Source organism: Phyllostomus discolor, chromosome 8 (genome assembly GCF_004126475.2).
Source record: "Phyllostomus discolor isolate MPI-MPIP mPhyDis1 chromosome 8, mPhyDis1.pri.v3, whole genome shotgun sequence".
Taxonomy (NCBI): domain Eukaryota; kingdom Metazoa; phylum Chordata; class Mammalia; order Chiroptera; family Phyllostomidae; genus Phyllostomus; species Phyllostomus discolor.
Genome location: NC_040910.2, coordinates 80078834 through 80093680, shown reverse-complemented (window position 1 = coordinate 80093680; position 14847 = coordinate 80078834). Strand labels below are relative to the sequence as shown.

At 52.3% G+C, this 14847-nt stretch overlaps 1 protein-coding gene and 1 pseudogene across 1 annotated transcript in view; both read right to left on the bottom strand.

The window, feature by feature from the left end:
* Positions 1–5383, bottom strand: part of LOC114503797 (galectin-9-like) — a 36041-nt gene extending 30658 nt beyond the window's left edge. Inside the window, exons 1-3 of the mRNA XM_028521405.2 lie at positions 5183–5383; positions 1974–2065; positions 664–865 (exon numbers count right to left, since the gene is read on the bottom strand). Of these exons, the coding sequence (XP_028377206.1) occupies positions 664–865; positions 1974–2065; positions 5183–5221 (333 nt within the window). The 5' untranslated portion in view covers positions 5222–5383. The remainder of the gene's footprint in view (positions 1–663; positions 866–1973; positions 2066–5182) is intronic.
* Positions 5384–6187: 804 nt separating this feature from the next.
* Positions 6188–6363, bottom strand: LOC114502265 (annotated as a pseudogene).
* Between the last annotated feature and the right edge of the window lie 8484 nt (positions 6364–14847).

Here is a 14847-nt window from a genome sequence, read left to right as displayed (position 1 = left end):
CCAGCCTCCGGGGCTGCGCCAGTTACAGGAACACACGTGTGACCCCAAGCGCATCCCCACCCAGTCAGCCCCTGGGTTCCAGCTCCTGGCTGCACTGTTCTTACCGTTGTTTGTTTATTGAAGTAGCTTTGTCTTTCCCATCTTAGCTCACTGAGGTGTGATTTGAGCATGCACATTTGAACATGCATAAAATGCTCCTGGGGAGCAGAGGACAGGGGACCCAGGTTGCACAGCGAGGGGCTGGGAACACCCACGTTCCCACAGTGAAGCATGGACAGAGCCCCGTCTCCCCGCCCAGCAGCACCGCTCTGCGTGCAAAAGCACTTACAGCGCCTCGCCAGGCTAAGCCATCCCTAGGTCCTGGGTAAGGGCTGCAACAACGTCACCCCACAAAAAATAAAGATCATGCCAAGGACCTGCACAGCACCATGGCTACTGCTAGGGAATGGAATGAACTTGGTAGCTGAGGCCAAAGAACAGGTGGTGACTCATCCAGTCCTTACCCCCCAGTAATACAAGGCCAGGCGGCCCTGCACGTGCAGGTGAGCATGTGTACGGTCCTGGGCCCTGTCGTTGGTGTAGGCACTTCGTGGGTGACTGCTCACCTGGCCTGAGAGGGCAGGGGCTCAGGCAGAGGGAGGGCGGGAGGAGAGTCCTGCTCACCTGGAACTCCTTGCTCTGCACCAGGAAGCACAGCTCGAAGGGATTCCCCCTCTGGAAGGGCATTTGTATCTTCCTCTCCTCTGTCCCCCAGGTTCCTCTCTGCCTTGTATTGCAGACCACATACCCGCCCTCTTCAAAGCGAGGGTTGAATTGGAAGGCAATGTCCTGGTCACTGAAACTGGTCTGAGAGTTCACAGCAAACCTGGCCCCAGGGACATGAGAGAGTGTTCCTGTTTACTGCCCATGGAAGGAGCTGGAAGGTCTCTTGCCCCTGACGTGCCTGCGTGTGGGAACCTGCGTGCAGCCCGTGTTGCAGCTTTGCTCCCAGGATGCCTCTGTTGCCTTCCTGTGTGTTCACCTAGTTGGCACTGAGTGTGTTTTTGTGTGCTTATTGCATTATGTCCTTTCCAGTGTGACTTTCTAAAGATAAGTAGAAAATGGGTAAAGGAAAATGCTGACACCAGGGAGCAGAAGCATAAAACCGAAGACAAATTTGTATGGAAGGTGCCGACGGGGAGTGTGCCTAGAAGCGGGAGGCCTGGGTGGAAAGTGGGCACTTGGTGGAGGGCAGCCCAGCTGTGTGCGTGCGGGAAGGAAGAGGACAAACGGACTGGTGATGTTGATGGAACAGCCCTCTGGGATTGAGGCAGAGGGGCTTCCCAGAGAGGGTTACACACCCAGAAGGGCCCCCGTGAGCAGTGTACGCAGACCCCACCCAGATCAGGAAGAGCCCACACCCGCCCCCACCCGGACTTTAGGAGAGGCTCCTGGGCTGCAGGAGGTCGGAGTACCCGGCAGCCACAGGCTCTGCCCTGTTCTCCAAGGGGCCCTCTTGGCTGGGAACCAGAGCGCAGAAAATGTTTGGATTTTGAGGGGACTTCGTAATATCTGGGAAAGAACTTGAAACAGAAAGTGACTGAAGAAAATTTAACAGCACATTTAAACATTTCCATTTAAGCTAAATGGCTTCAAAGTAAATGAGGGCAGTTATGGGTAATGAAGGAAGTGTTACTTTTGCATCTCTGGGTCTTCCTGTGCACAGTTCAATCCTAGACAATAATCATCAGCATCTGGGCTGCCTGGGACCATGAGCTCCTGCTTCCCTGAGTCTACGGGGCATCCATGATAAGGGCGTCCTGATGCTACTGGCAGGTGGCAGGGGTACCACCCAGTGTGGGCCTGGGCGGGGCCCTGCTCACCCAGCCTCCCCTGAGCCAGGCACAGGCAGCTTGGAGGGTGGGGGGGGGAGCCGACCAGAGCTGACAGGCAGCATGGCTGGCAGAGGGGCACAGAGAGGCAGTTCCAGGTACCTGGTTTCACTGGACTGGTGCACAATCCCGGTGACAGTGATCTGAAGTCCCTCCTGGAGGCCCCCATGGATGGACCCAGTGAAGGGGACGCTCTGCAGGGAGAAGAGGCAGGGTGTCAGTGGGCTGGCCTCCTTCTGCCCACGCCCCTGGCACATGCTAGTGGCCAGCCTGGTGTGTCAGGCCCGTGGATTGGGCCCAGGAATAGCAGGGAGCTGAGGCAATGGCCCCAACCAGGTAGTTGCACACACACTCTGAGACTGATAAGGAGACCTCCAGGCTCTGAGTATGTGTCACAGGGAGCTGATATCCCGTAGGAGGAAGCAACATGTGCTTGACCCTGAGAGGGGAAGGAACCAGGGCAGAGAGACGGGTTGCTGCTGGACCCCAGGCCAAGCTCCCAGCAAAGACCCAGAGCCCTCGTTGAAGACTCAGAAACCCAAGGGACCCAAGAGGCTGCCAGCCTATCCTAAAGCATAACCCTCAGGCTCACCTGAGAAGGTCTAGAGGAAGGCATCCTCTCACCTCCTGCTCACCCCCAAACTGCACTGGGGCCATGACCTTTGCCCTCCCAGTGACCTGGGGTAGCACCTCTGCCTGGGTGCTGTCTGCAGCCAGGGGGCAGCCTCCTCCTTCTCTCCTGCTCCTGGGCTCCCCATTCCTCCCCCAGGCCCTGGGCACCCTCTGAAGCCCTGATGGGGTGTCTCCACGCCTCCCAGGCCCCGTCAGCACAGACTTTGTCCCATTCCCTCTCCCAGGCCACTGGGAAGCAGCAAAGGCCATGGTGAGGCGCTCGTCATTGTACAGCCAGACGTAGTCCAGGTTTGGGTCCTCTGTCTGCTGTTTGTTACCTGAGGGGCCTTGGGGAGCTTATTTACCCTCTCTGCCTCAGTGTGCTCATCTGTAAAATAGGGACACACCCTACCTGCTGTGTTGGAGAGATGACTCAGTGAGAAAAGCCTAAGGAGGAGAAGGGTACATCCCAGGTGCCTCTCTCCCACACTCCCTCCTGGTCTCCCTGGGCAAAATCCCCACACTGCTTGCTGCTACACTGGCAACGCTGACCTCCAGAATGCCTTTAAAATCCAAGGAGGTCTGTGATCTGCATTGCCCTGGGAGAGAGCTCCCAGCTCCTGGTCAGTTTAATGTTTTTCTTTGTTTCTTTTTTCCCCTCACCCTAGGACAGTTTTTCATTGCTTCTTAGAGAGAGAGAGGGAGAAAGACATCAACTGGAGAGGGAAGCATTATCCCTTGCCTCCCATATGTACCTTGACTGGGAATTGAACCTGCATCCTTTCCTCACAGGAAGATACTCCAACCAACTGAGCCACACCTGCCCGGGCCCATGCTTTTCCCCACCACATGGCTTCTTCACGAGGAAGCACAGAATGTCCTCCCTCTAGGCTCGCTGGGTCCTTCCTTGGACCAGACAGCCAGTCCTGTGCTGCTTGTGCTTCCAGCTTCCATCCTAGCCCCTGAGGAGGCTGGGCCACATGGGGCTGGTGGGGGGCAGGAATGGGGGGGCAAGGCCCCCAAGAGAGGCCCTCATGGTGGTCAGCTCTTCAGCAGAACAGCCAGGCCCCCTGAACTCCCAGCACACTTTAGAGGAAAAGGATGGTCACACCTGACTGCTGGAGTGAGGAGGACACCAGAAGGGGAGACCATGTGCGGTGGACAGGTGCTCCTGGCCCCTGTGGGGGTGACACCCATCCTCATTTCTGTTTGGGCTGTGAGGCCCTGTTTTAACTGCTCATGAAGGATTATCCTACAGATTTGAAAAGCTGTGAGTCCAGGGATTGAAAAGTAAAAACCAGCCACCAGGATAAGAATACATCAGGGCCTGGGAGGAGCCCTGGGATCCCCCTTTGGTCAAGAAGAGATCCTGAGGTCACACATTCTGACCCTGAAGCCCCCTGAAGCACCAACCAGTCCGGGCTCACTATCTCCAGCCCAACCACCAGCCCTTCCTCCAGGAGAGCCCAGGGGCTGGTGAGTGCAGGGGGAAGCAGGCCATGCCAGGGCCCTGCTGAGGTGGCTGCAATGTGAAGCCCAGGAAGCTACCACCCCCTGCCAGCCTCAGCCCCCAGCACTCTGCAGCTGCCCACCAACCTGTCCCCTGCCCCCACCCAGAAGGGTTCTGTCAGTACAGCTCCCCCACTCCTCAGGAAACTGTTGGCCAAGTCTGGAAGAGGTTTCTATGGGCACTAAGGGACCCAGACCAGGACAGGGTGACCTCACAGGCCTCCTGGGCCTGGGGCTCCCTCTTGCCTGCCTCCCCCCATTACTGCTCTTCCTGTGGGCATCTCCCTCTCTGGAGGTAAATACAAGCACCTCCCTTCTCTGTCCCTTACCATCCGGGCACAGTTGGCAAGTGGCCTCAATGTTTCCGAGGCTCAGTTTTCCCATGAATGCTGTGGGGATCATAAAGCTCAGAGGGTCTAAAGAAAGCCACCTGCACACGGGGCCCACACACCTGGCACAAAGGTGCAAACCAGCCCTGTGCATCCCACACTGCAGGGACGGCCCCACGCCTCCCTCCCTCCCCAGAGGGCCCCTCTGCAGTCCCCCCTGAGCTGCCCCTGCTTGTGTGCTCACCCAGCAGGGAGCAGACCCCACAGGGGTCTTCCCTGCTGCCCCCACACCCCTCCTCAGACTAAACCCGTGAGATCACCCACAGTGTGAGGGGCTCTGTTCTAGCACCCTAGAGTGTCCCTCACTGACCCCTCAGCCTGATTCTGGACATGGCTCAAGGATTCTCCCTATTTCACAGATGTGGAAACTGAGGCCCAGAGAGGTAAAAGTGGTTTGGCTGTGGTCACCTATTTCCCAGCCCGTAGATGGCTGAACCCATGGAGGCCCCCTCCAGAAGAAGGGGGCCGTGCCGGGCTCTTATCCTCCCCAGATGCCCTGTGTACCTCGCCGTTCATTCCCACAAACCATCACTCTCCTAGTGATGACCTGTGCCCTCCTTCCCCTCAGCAGGAGGACAGGGTGGGCACCCACTGGAGCTCAGTCAGCATTTGTTTAATGCTCGGATCCGGATTGGCCCCCCGCAACACACACACAATTTTGCCTTCCTGTGCTCCCTTTGGGAAGCCCCTTTCACCACCAGCCACCCAAGTGTGGTGTCCTCAGAAACCGCGAGGTGCAACCCTGGAGAGGCAGTAGCTCAGCCTGGCAGCACCGCACATGCCCAGTGCACAGAAACTCACTGGGTTTATGAAGGCAGGCTGGGCACCGCTGACGTTCATCTTCCACCACCTCTTGGTCACGGCTGCTTCTCACACCAGCCAGGCAGTGCTCTGCACTGGGGAGGAGTCAACAAAGAACTAGAAACCAAACCAACCTGGCAATAACTCAGTGGGGAGGAGCCAGGAGCCAGAGGAAATGGGTCTAGACAAAGAGGAGGGAAGGGTCCTGGGGGAGGAGGGACAAGCTTGGAGCTCAGGGACAGGAGAGTAAAGACTTTCATCCCAGTGCCCTTGCCATCTTCTCCTCCTGTGCTCCACCTGGAGACTGAGCCAGGTGGGGTTCACTCATTCAGAGAGCCTGGTCGCCCTGAATGACAGCGAGTTTCCAGATGCTGCTGCCCATCAGTGAGTGGCTGTGTCTCCTGAGCACTCAGTCAGAGTGTCCTGAAAACAACTGTGCTACCAGAGTCGCCCTGGTAGACGGGTGGGTGGGGGGTGGAAGGCCTGGTTATACCCGTTGTACACGCACAGAAACTGGGGCTCAGAGAGCCGCAGAGATCAAATGCCGTAGGTCACACAGCATAGTGGTGGCAGCCTGCACTCCATAAAGATGCTGAGGTTCTCAAAGGGTATTTCTTCCTTTTAAAATCCTAGTCCTCACATAAAAGCACCATCATGTCAAAGAAGTGTACATGGTAGTGTTTCTGTTTGTAAATGGAAACCCTCACATGGAGGCTATGACTTCCCCGGTTGTAGTGCTGCCCTGGGGGCTCCTAGTCCCCATGTGGGGAGCTCACCTCCCTTCTCTCCTCCTCCTCTCCTCTCTCCCTGGTTTTTAATGGCCTCACATATGTTATTGTACCAACCGAGTATCGTCAAAAAAAATTAACAGAGAAAAATCACTTTTTCAGTAGTTTCCCAATTGAAAAGCCCAGCTGTGTGGATAGTAGTGACCTTTTAGTGATTTCGAGAGGCAGACAAGCTGGACGGAACATAAATCGGGAGCCGTGTCTGATGTGCCAGTCCTCACACATCCAGTTTGGTTCCTCCCCAGTGTCTCCTCTGGGACCTGCACCTGGTTTTTAACGAGTTTTCATCCGAGCCCACTGGGGAATGGGCCAATTCAGCTGTTGTTTCTTCACCGGGAACCTCTTGATCCTGAAAGTCTCGTGAGCAGACATGGCAAATAAGAACCAACAGCACGGACCTTGATGATGGAGAGAGAGAGACTCTTGTGAACCGTCTCTTTCGAGGCTTTAGAATACAGAGACCAGAAGTCTTGGACACAGCAGAACATTCCAAGAGACATGGAGGTCAGGGTGACACATTAAATAAACCACCTGAAATGGCCTCAGCACTGAGGTAAGAAAATGGTTGAATAGAGAGTAGCAGCATTGGGGAGGAGGGGGGAGGAGCACTGACATTAAACTTACCTGAAGTCCAGCAGGTCCCTGCAATGTGCTAGACAGGAAACCAGTGTGCTACCAGTCAAGCCTGAATGAGCAGATAAGGGTCTCCTAGGCGCCAAGTGGGTAGAAGGTGCCCAGGGTCATGCATATGTCTGCACCTCTCTTCTTTCTGAACCTTGTCTAGATGCACCAGAATTCGCAAAGACTGGCTTCTTGGAGAGGCTCCGGTGTCCCCTCGGCTGAGCCTCCACCCCTGTTATATTCCTGGATCAACTAGAATTGAACTGACTTGAGGGGCAGATGGCATCCCTGGAGCAGCAAGGAGGGAATGGAAGACAAATTCTTTGCAATCCTTTTCAGCACCAGGGACTCTGGGGACAATGTCATTGTTTAGTGGGATATGGAACACGTGGAATTCTCATTCCATGCAGGTCGCACTGTGAAACAATACAACTTCAGAAAACAATTCAACAGCAGTGAGCACTTACCCCATGTCCACAGCAGTGTTACCCCCCATGACCCCAAAGTGGAAAGAACACAGATGTTCATGAAAGGAGGAGGAAGGAACACATTTTGGTGTCACAGGATGCAGCAGCCCCAGCAATAGAAAGGAACTGGGACACAGGAAGCGTCAGTGAACCTCAGAGTGGAACAAGGACCCTTAGAGGGCACAAAGCCATCATCTGGGCCCTGGAAGTGCTCTGGAACTTGACCTGGATGCTGGTCCCACAGCTGTTCACCTCATCCAGCACGCTAGGATTTGGGCATTTTATCTGTGTAAACTCTACCTCAACAAAGTACCAAAGAAAAGAACAATAACTCCTGGGGTCTTGGGGGTCCCGGGAAGAACAGTTCTAGCAGAGTTCTAGAGTTCTAGCAGACAAGCATGAGGCATCACAGCTGCTTTGGAGGTGACTCACAGAGAGTCCAACTGACAAGGAGAGCCTCAAGGAGGGCCCTCTGCCCCAGATCTGTAGGGCGGGGCATTCTCAGCCTAACTGAGACACTGGGTGGTATCCTCCAGGTGCAGGGCCAAGGCACGGTCCACCTCAGCACAGTGACTTCATCACTGTGTAGTCCGGTGACTTACTACTAGCACGCAGTTCTAATCTTAAGGAGGAAAGGGGCAGCCCTAGGCAAAGTCCCTTCTCAGAACTTTTATTCAAAATCCCAGACCCTGACCCAATGCTCCCGGTTCTCTGCAGTGTAGATCTAAAGACCTGTTCAAAATGTCTGCCACTCCTCACCCTTGATGATGGCCACTACCCAAAAACCAGAAAGTGACAAGTGTTGAGGAGGACATGGAGGAATACCCCTTTGCACTGTTGGTGGGCATTTAAATCAGGGTGGGGAGGATGCAGGGGCTGCTATGAAAACTGTAGTGTCATGGAGCCCTGGGCTGGGATCAGACGTCCTGCTTTGGTTTGGGAGAGCTCAGCCCTCAAGAAGCTGTTCCAGTGCTGAGATTTACATCCAGCCCTTGGGAAGGGGTCCTGAGGGCCTCCATTGAGGAGGGAAGGGGAAGGGGATGGGCTCCTTTCTGTCTCCATTGTGCCACAGACTCTTCCCCTGGTCCTAAGAGCCCCTCTGACCCGGGTCCCCTCAAGCGGCTCCACCTTCTCCAGCCTGCCCTGCACAGGTCCTCTGCATGCCCACCTCTCTCTGTTCTCCTCCCTTTCCTCCTCTCCTCCCATGGGTCCACTGTTTCTTCCTGTCTCTCTATCCCTTTGGCCGGGACCCAGCCTGACCGCTGATGACCATCTCTTAGGCTCAGGTCTTGAAATGGAACGAGTGTCTTCACTTCAGCCAGCAGCTGGGTCTTTCTTGCTTGCAGGGTCCTGGGTGCTATCAGGGAGGAAAAGGAGAACTGGGCTGACCCAGCTGGAACTGAGTGACCCTCAGAGGTGTGTCCAAGACCCCCTGGAGGACCTAGTATTTCCCCTTGGGGGGAGAACTGGAGGGGCTTGGAATGTGGCACAAGAACCGTGAGAAGTCACCTGGGGGAGGTCAGTGTTGTCTCCCACTGTGTGCGTTGTTCTTTTGAAGTCACACTTTGCAGCAGGTCAGCACTCACAGTGCATGTGCAACACGTAATTATTATGCATTGTATACACTGTAGTGTGTGAGGGGGAGGTTTTGAGGCTGGTGTGGGTCCCACCCCTCACAACCTTGGCCCTTTCCCACAGTTGAGAACCCTGGCTGTGGGAGCTCAGGAGCCATGGGGGAGGACAGGGGAGATGCCCGTGGGTTTGGGGCACAGTTGAGTTCAGCAGCAGTTTGAATTCTGCCTGAACACAGAGCATGTGGGAGTCCCACTGGGACCCTTGGAGCAGGTGTGGGGAGCTGCTCTAGGGAGCCTGTATCCCAGTGTGGTCTCAGGGCTGTTGGGCATGTTGTTGGCGGTTCTGTCCAGTTCTGTTTCATGATTATTTATGTTGAAGTGATTTCACCTGTGCTTCACAGTCGCTCCCTTTTAAAGAGAAAATGTGACCCTGGTGAAAAAGCTTGTAACAAACCCCTTCCTTCACCACCCAGTTCTGCCCCTTTACATGACACTCTGGTAGTTAAGCTCATCAATTTTTATTTTTGCTTTCTTTTTAATGAGCATGCCTTTCAGAATAGGATTGTGTGATTATGTTTAAATGACAAAAACAAAGAAACAAACACAATTTTATGCAATTGACAGAAGGCCACTGCCAGCAGGATGAAACTTTTCCTGGTAATGACAGTCTGGTCTCACCTTGCACAGGGCACCCCAGCCAGCAAGACATGAAATTGGAACAAACAGACCAGGATGGGACAGCACCCAAGTAATCGGTCAGGGACAGGGCAGTTCCAGGAAGTGGAGCTGGAAAGCCGCGGGAACGAGTCGCGGGGGCTGGAGAGCCTCGGACAGAAACGCCCAATGAGACAAAAGCAGAGCAGTCCGAAGTCACCAGTTTACAAGATACTTCCCCACAGTGCGCAGTGTTTTTCCTCCAAAAGCCCTGCACAGCACCCGTGGGTGGGAATTGGCCTCAGCTCCACTGCTTCCCCTCGTTTCTCCCAAGAGGCCCTAGATAAGCATCCAGGATTCCCTCACCCATTGATTCCCCTTTAGAAAGCCTTGGGTAACCTAGATAACTGACCACAGGAGTGACCCCAGGTGGGGTCACCTTCTTGCACCCTAATTCCCACCTAGGCACCCCTCCCTTGACTCCAATGAAAGCAGAACTCCAGGACCCTGAAGTTACTCTCTCTCTCCTCCTGTAAACTTCCTGTGTAGCCAACAGGACCTGTCAGTAATGAACCCTGTGTTTCCCAAGCTGGTGGCCCTGGCTGGTGTAGGTCAGTGGAGTAAGCACGGGCTTGAGAACCAAAGGGTCGCCATTTCAATTCCCAGTCAGGGCACCTGCCTGCCCTCCCGGCCAGGGTCCCAGCTGGGGGAGCCAGAGAGGCAACCACACACTGATGTTTCTCTCCCTGTCTCTGTCCTTCCATTCCCCACTCTCTAAAAAATAAATACATAAAATCTTTAATGAAATTGGAGCATGTGCTCTGATTTCTTCATCAGAGCTCTTAAACTAGGAAACGTAGAAAGGACCAGAGTAGATCCCTTTGGAGTGGACAAAGGTGGGTGCCCAGGCTTCCTGAGTCCCTGAAGGGCACCTGGCCCCTACATCTGCCTGGGGGCTTCCAAACCTACTGAAGCCTCTCAGGTGTGCATTCAGGACAGGCCGGCAGTGGCCCCAGGTGTCCTCACCCATGTGCTTAGGGACATTTCTCAGACCATCACTTACTTGTCACGGAAACTAGATCACAGTGTCAGGGAAGGACAGCCTGCTTGAGACCTCTGACAGCCACCTGAGAGCTCTTCCAGGAAGCTGAAGGTTTCCCTTGGGACAGCCTGTCACCATGTCCACACCCCCACTCAATGCTGAGCCTGCTGGAGGGAAAGGGAATGGTGGCTCACTGCTGGGAGAATGGGAAGGACCCTGCATTTCTACTGGACACCCCAACGTCTCCCTCAAAACTGTCAGGCAACCCTGCCTCTCTTCTCCTGCAGCCTGACTCGGCTGTGCTGACTCATGACTGTGCTGAGAGAACTGATGAAGTGAATTCCAGCAGAACTGGTTGACAGGACCATCCCTCAGGAGAAGCAAACTGGCCCCTCAGTGCAGATGGAAGCAGCTCTATGGACAAAGGAGACAGAGAGGGCGGGTACCCAGTTGTGGCTCTTCATGGAGCAGTGGAGGCTGAGGCCTTGCTGCCGGGAGCCTCTACTCAGAAAACCGAACTGATTACACTGATGAGGGCACTGGGAGTTTTCCATTAAATTGAGGCTGGATGTAGTCAGGAAGGAAACTCTAGAGGCCCCGCAGGGCTGAGATAAAAAAAACATCCATACATGACTAAGACGCCCTAAGACCAGATGTTCCTGTTTTCTGGGATAACTCTGAATCAGGGAATGAGCCTGTGCACTACCCCTGATTCATTATAATAGTATTATAATGAATTAACCTTGTGGGACTCCCTTCTCCAGTAGCCAATCAAGAAAATCATGGGAAACCCCACATGCGCAGTAGTTTTGAAATCCAACTCCTTGTACCTGAGCAGAAAAAGCCCGCCAAAGACTAGCTAGGAAGCTTCTGCCATATAAGAATAGAATCCCTGTAGCCCACGTTGTCCATCTCTGCTTAGAGTTGGCCCACTCCCATGTCCTGTGGAGTGTACTATCGCTTAATAAATCTTCTCTCTTTCTTTATGCTATAAACTTTGTGTGTTCCGTTCAATTCTTTGTCCTCGATCACTAAGAACCTGGTTACCTGTGCACACCTGTGACAGTTTTTGGCGAGTCAGCCTAGGAGAAGGCACCGGAGTGATAAGCCGCCTTTTCTGCTCTGACACCCGGGATGACTTCCTTTTGCAGTCTCCTCATGAGGCCCACAGATAGTCTTTTATGCTTGTCCCATCCCCCAACTGACTTCTGGTCTTTATACCTTCACTCATACCCCACTTGCCTTTTATGTATGAAGGGTTCCTGCAGTCTTTGTACTAAGATATCTACCTTGGGGTCATTGATAAGCTAGTACTAAGTACAGTTGTAGGAATGAGCCACTGCCATCTTTGGCATGAATATACTATCATTGTAAGCAGCAACATCACTCAGAACCGCACAACAGGTGCCTGCTGGTCACTGGTTACTAGAATGGCCATGTGGAGCCACTCTTACATAATTAATTGATTTTGGAATTCTAAGATGGTTTACTTGTTCCTATAAGGGTGTTTTAATTTCCCCTCTCAGTTCATTGTCCCTCTATGAGATCCGTCTCCAGTATGAAGGGTGGTGGTTTAGACATCTCTTGAGGTCCCTTCTGGGAGATTTCAAACACAAGTGCAGTTTCTTAAAGCTCTGGAAAATTAAATAGAATATTTAGGGGTCTTCTTTGTGATCTGGAAGAGAGCCATTTTATAATAAGATCATCTTGGTGCTCCTTTTAATGGTTTACAGGGCCAGAAATTATTTTTCTGGTAAGACACTTCCTTTGCCCCAGATCTTAAAGCTTACAGGAAAATGATGTACTCAGACCACAAGGGTAGAGTCTGGGATTGTCAGGATAATAGGCAATTGCTCAAGAATGCTGGCCTGGTTCCTTCCCAATAGTTAGAAACAGAAGCAGACTGTGGTGATTCTCTCAAGTCTTTTAGATTTCTGTCAGCCGACACTCACTAGGATTTCTTTTGGCAGAGATGTCTGGTAGTTCAGTGGGATCCCAGGGGATGCCCATGGCCCACTAGGAATCTCCTAAGGCCAGCAAAGAGGGACGCCTCTAGTCTGGAAAGGAGTATCTTTGTGTTTCTTTTCCTTCTCTCTTAGGATCACCGCAGTCGACATGGGAACTACATCTTCCATCCCTTCCAAATAACCATTGGGTTGCATTCTTAGCAACTGGGATACATTTGACCCAAAAAAATTAAAAAAGAAGAGATTAGTTTTCTTTTGTGACACTATTTGGCCCCAATATAAATTAGGGGATGGAGAGATATGGCCTGAGAATGGGAGCAGAAAATATAATACTATCTTAGAGCTAGATCTATTCTGCCAGAGGGAAGGCAAATGGTCTGAAATTCCTTACGTGCAGGCATTTATGGCTCTGTACCGAGATCCCTCATTTTGCTCCAGCCCCACCCTGACAAAACCTATAGGCCCAAGAGTTGATCAATTAGAAGATACCTTCCTTAGCTCCCCACCTGCCTCTCAAGGGAGATTAAGGGAACCCCAGAGTTCTGGAGTCTCTGCCCCTACCTTAGAGGGAGCAACCTCTCCGCCATCTTATGCTATGGGCAACCTAAAGCCACCAGCTGAGGAAAAACCCAGCCCCACAGGACATACTAGAAGTAGCGCTTCTTATCTCCCTACCACTCCTGCACTCCTACCCTTGAGGGAGGTAGCAGGCCCTGAAGGTGCTGTAAGGGCACAAGTGCCATTCTCTATAACTGATTTCCAACAATGTAAAGACCGGCTAGGGAGTTTTTCAGAGGACCCTTCACGTTTCACTAGTAATTTCCAGACTCTTACTCTAGCATTTAGTATGTCATGGAGGGATTTGTACATAATTCTGACCACCTGCTGTTCCCCAGATGAGAAACAGCAGATCTGGGAGGAGGCCCGTAAATATGCAGACCAGCTGCATACCCAGAACCCCGGCACTAAACAGCCTGCTGCCCAAGCTGTCTCAGACCAGGAACCTGACTGGGGATATGATACTCAGGCAGGGACCTGGAGTAGGGATGCAATGATAGATTGCTTACTGGCAGGAATGAGAAACTGCATCAAGAAACTTGTAAATTATGAAAAGGTTAGGGAAATCTCTCAGGGCAAGGAAGAGAACCCAGCTCTCTTCAGAAAGAGACTAGTAGAAGCCTTCCAAAAATATACGAACTTGGACCCTTCATCCCCGAAGGGTCGAATCTTGACAGGACAGCATTTTATAAGTCAATCTGCCCCTGATTTTTGCAGGAAGCTTCAGAAATTACAAATGGGCCCACAGACCTCCCTAGACCAGCTCATGGATACAGCCTTTTCAGTGTTTAACAATAGGGATTTGGAGGAAAGAAAACAGGGAAAGAAGGAAAGGGAGAAGGAAGCAGAGCTCCTTGCACTAAAAGCACTAGCTTTTAGTAGTGCCATTGGCGGAAACCAGCCCCATCAGGGGAGTTTGGGAGGCCTCAAAAGAATCAGGGGCAAAAGGATCAGACCTGTTATAAGTGCAAGCGCCCCAGACACTGGTCAAAGAACTGCACTCAGCCACCTCCAGGACCCTGTCCTCTATGCAAGAACTTCAGTTCTGATCCCTGGCACTGGAAGGTAGACTGCCCCCGTTCCCATAGTGGAAAGGGGTCATCTCCCAAGGCCATGGCTGCTCTTGAGGACTAAAGGTGCCTGGGGAACAGGTCAGCCCCAGGGAATACTCATATTCCCATCTCTACCGAGGAGCCCCAGGTAACTCTAGATGTGGCAGGTAAGATAATCAACTTTCTTGTTGATACAGGGGCCACTTACTCTGTCCTTAACTCTTACTCTGGACCTCTTTCCTCCAAATCAGCTAAGGTAATGGGGGTTGAAGGAAATCTTAAGGCATATTTCTATACATTCCCTGTCATCTGCCAATTTGAGAGTCAAATATTCAAATGCTTCTTTTTAATTGTTCCTCAGTGCCCTATTCCTCTGTTAGGCTGGGATCTTTTAGCTCGAATGGGAACCATCTTGTTGTTCCCTGAAGTGCCACTTGAGTTAAGTAAGGTGATGATAATCAGTAGTGTTCACCATCAGGAGGAAATCCCAAGTTCAGTTCTGGATGCAGGAAACCCACTAGTTTGGGAGTCAGGGATTCCTGGGAGAGCAAAGACTTCATTACCGGTTAAAATCCAGTTAAAACCCAGGTCAGATTACCCTCACAGGAAGCAGTATCCTATTAAACAAGAAGCTTTGGAGGAGTTACAGCCCATCATAACTAAATTTATACAACATGGGCTCGTAGTCCCTTGTCAGTCTCCCTGCAACACTCCCATCTTACCAGTGAAGAAACCTACAGGAGAATACAGGCTAGTCCAGGATCTAAGGTTAGTCAATGAAGCAGTAGTCCCTTTACATCCAATAGTAGCTAACCCTTATACCTTGCTCTCACAGATACCAGATGATGCTCAGTGGTATTCAGTATTAGATTTGAAAGATGCCTTCTTCTGCATCCCTTTGCACCCTGACTCTCAGTATTTGTTTGCTTTTGAGTGGATTGA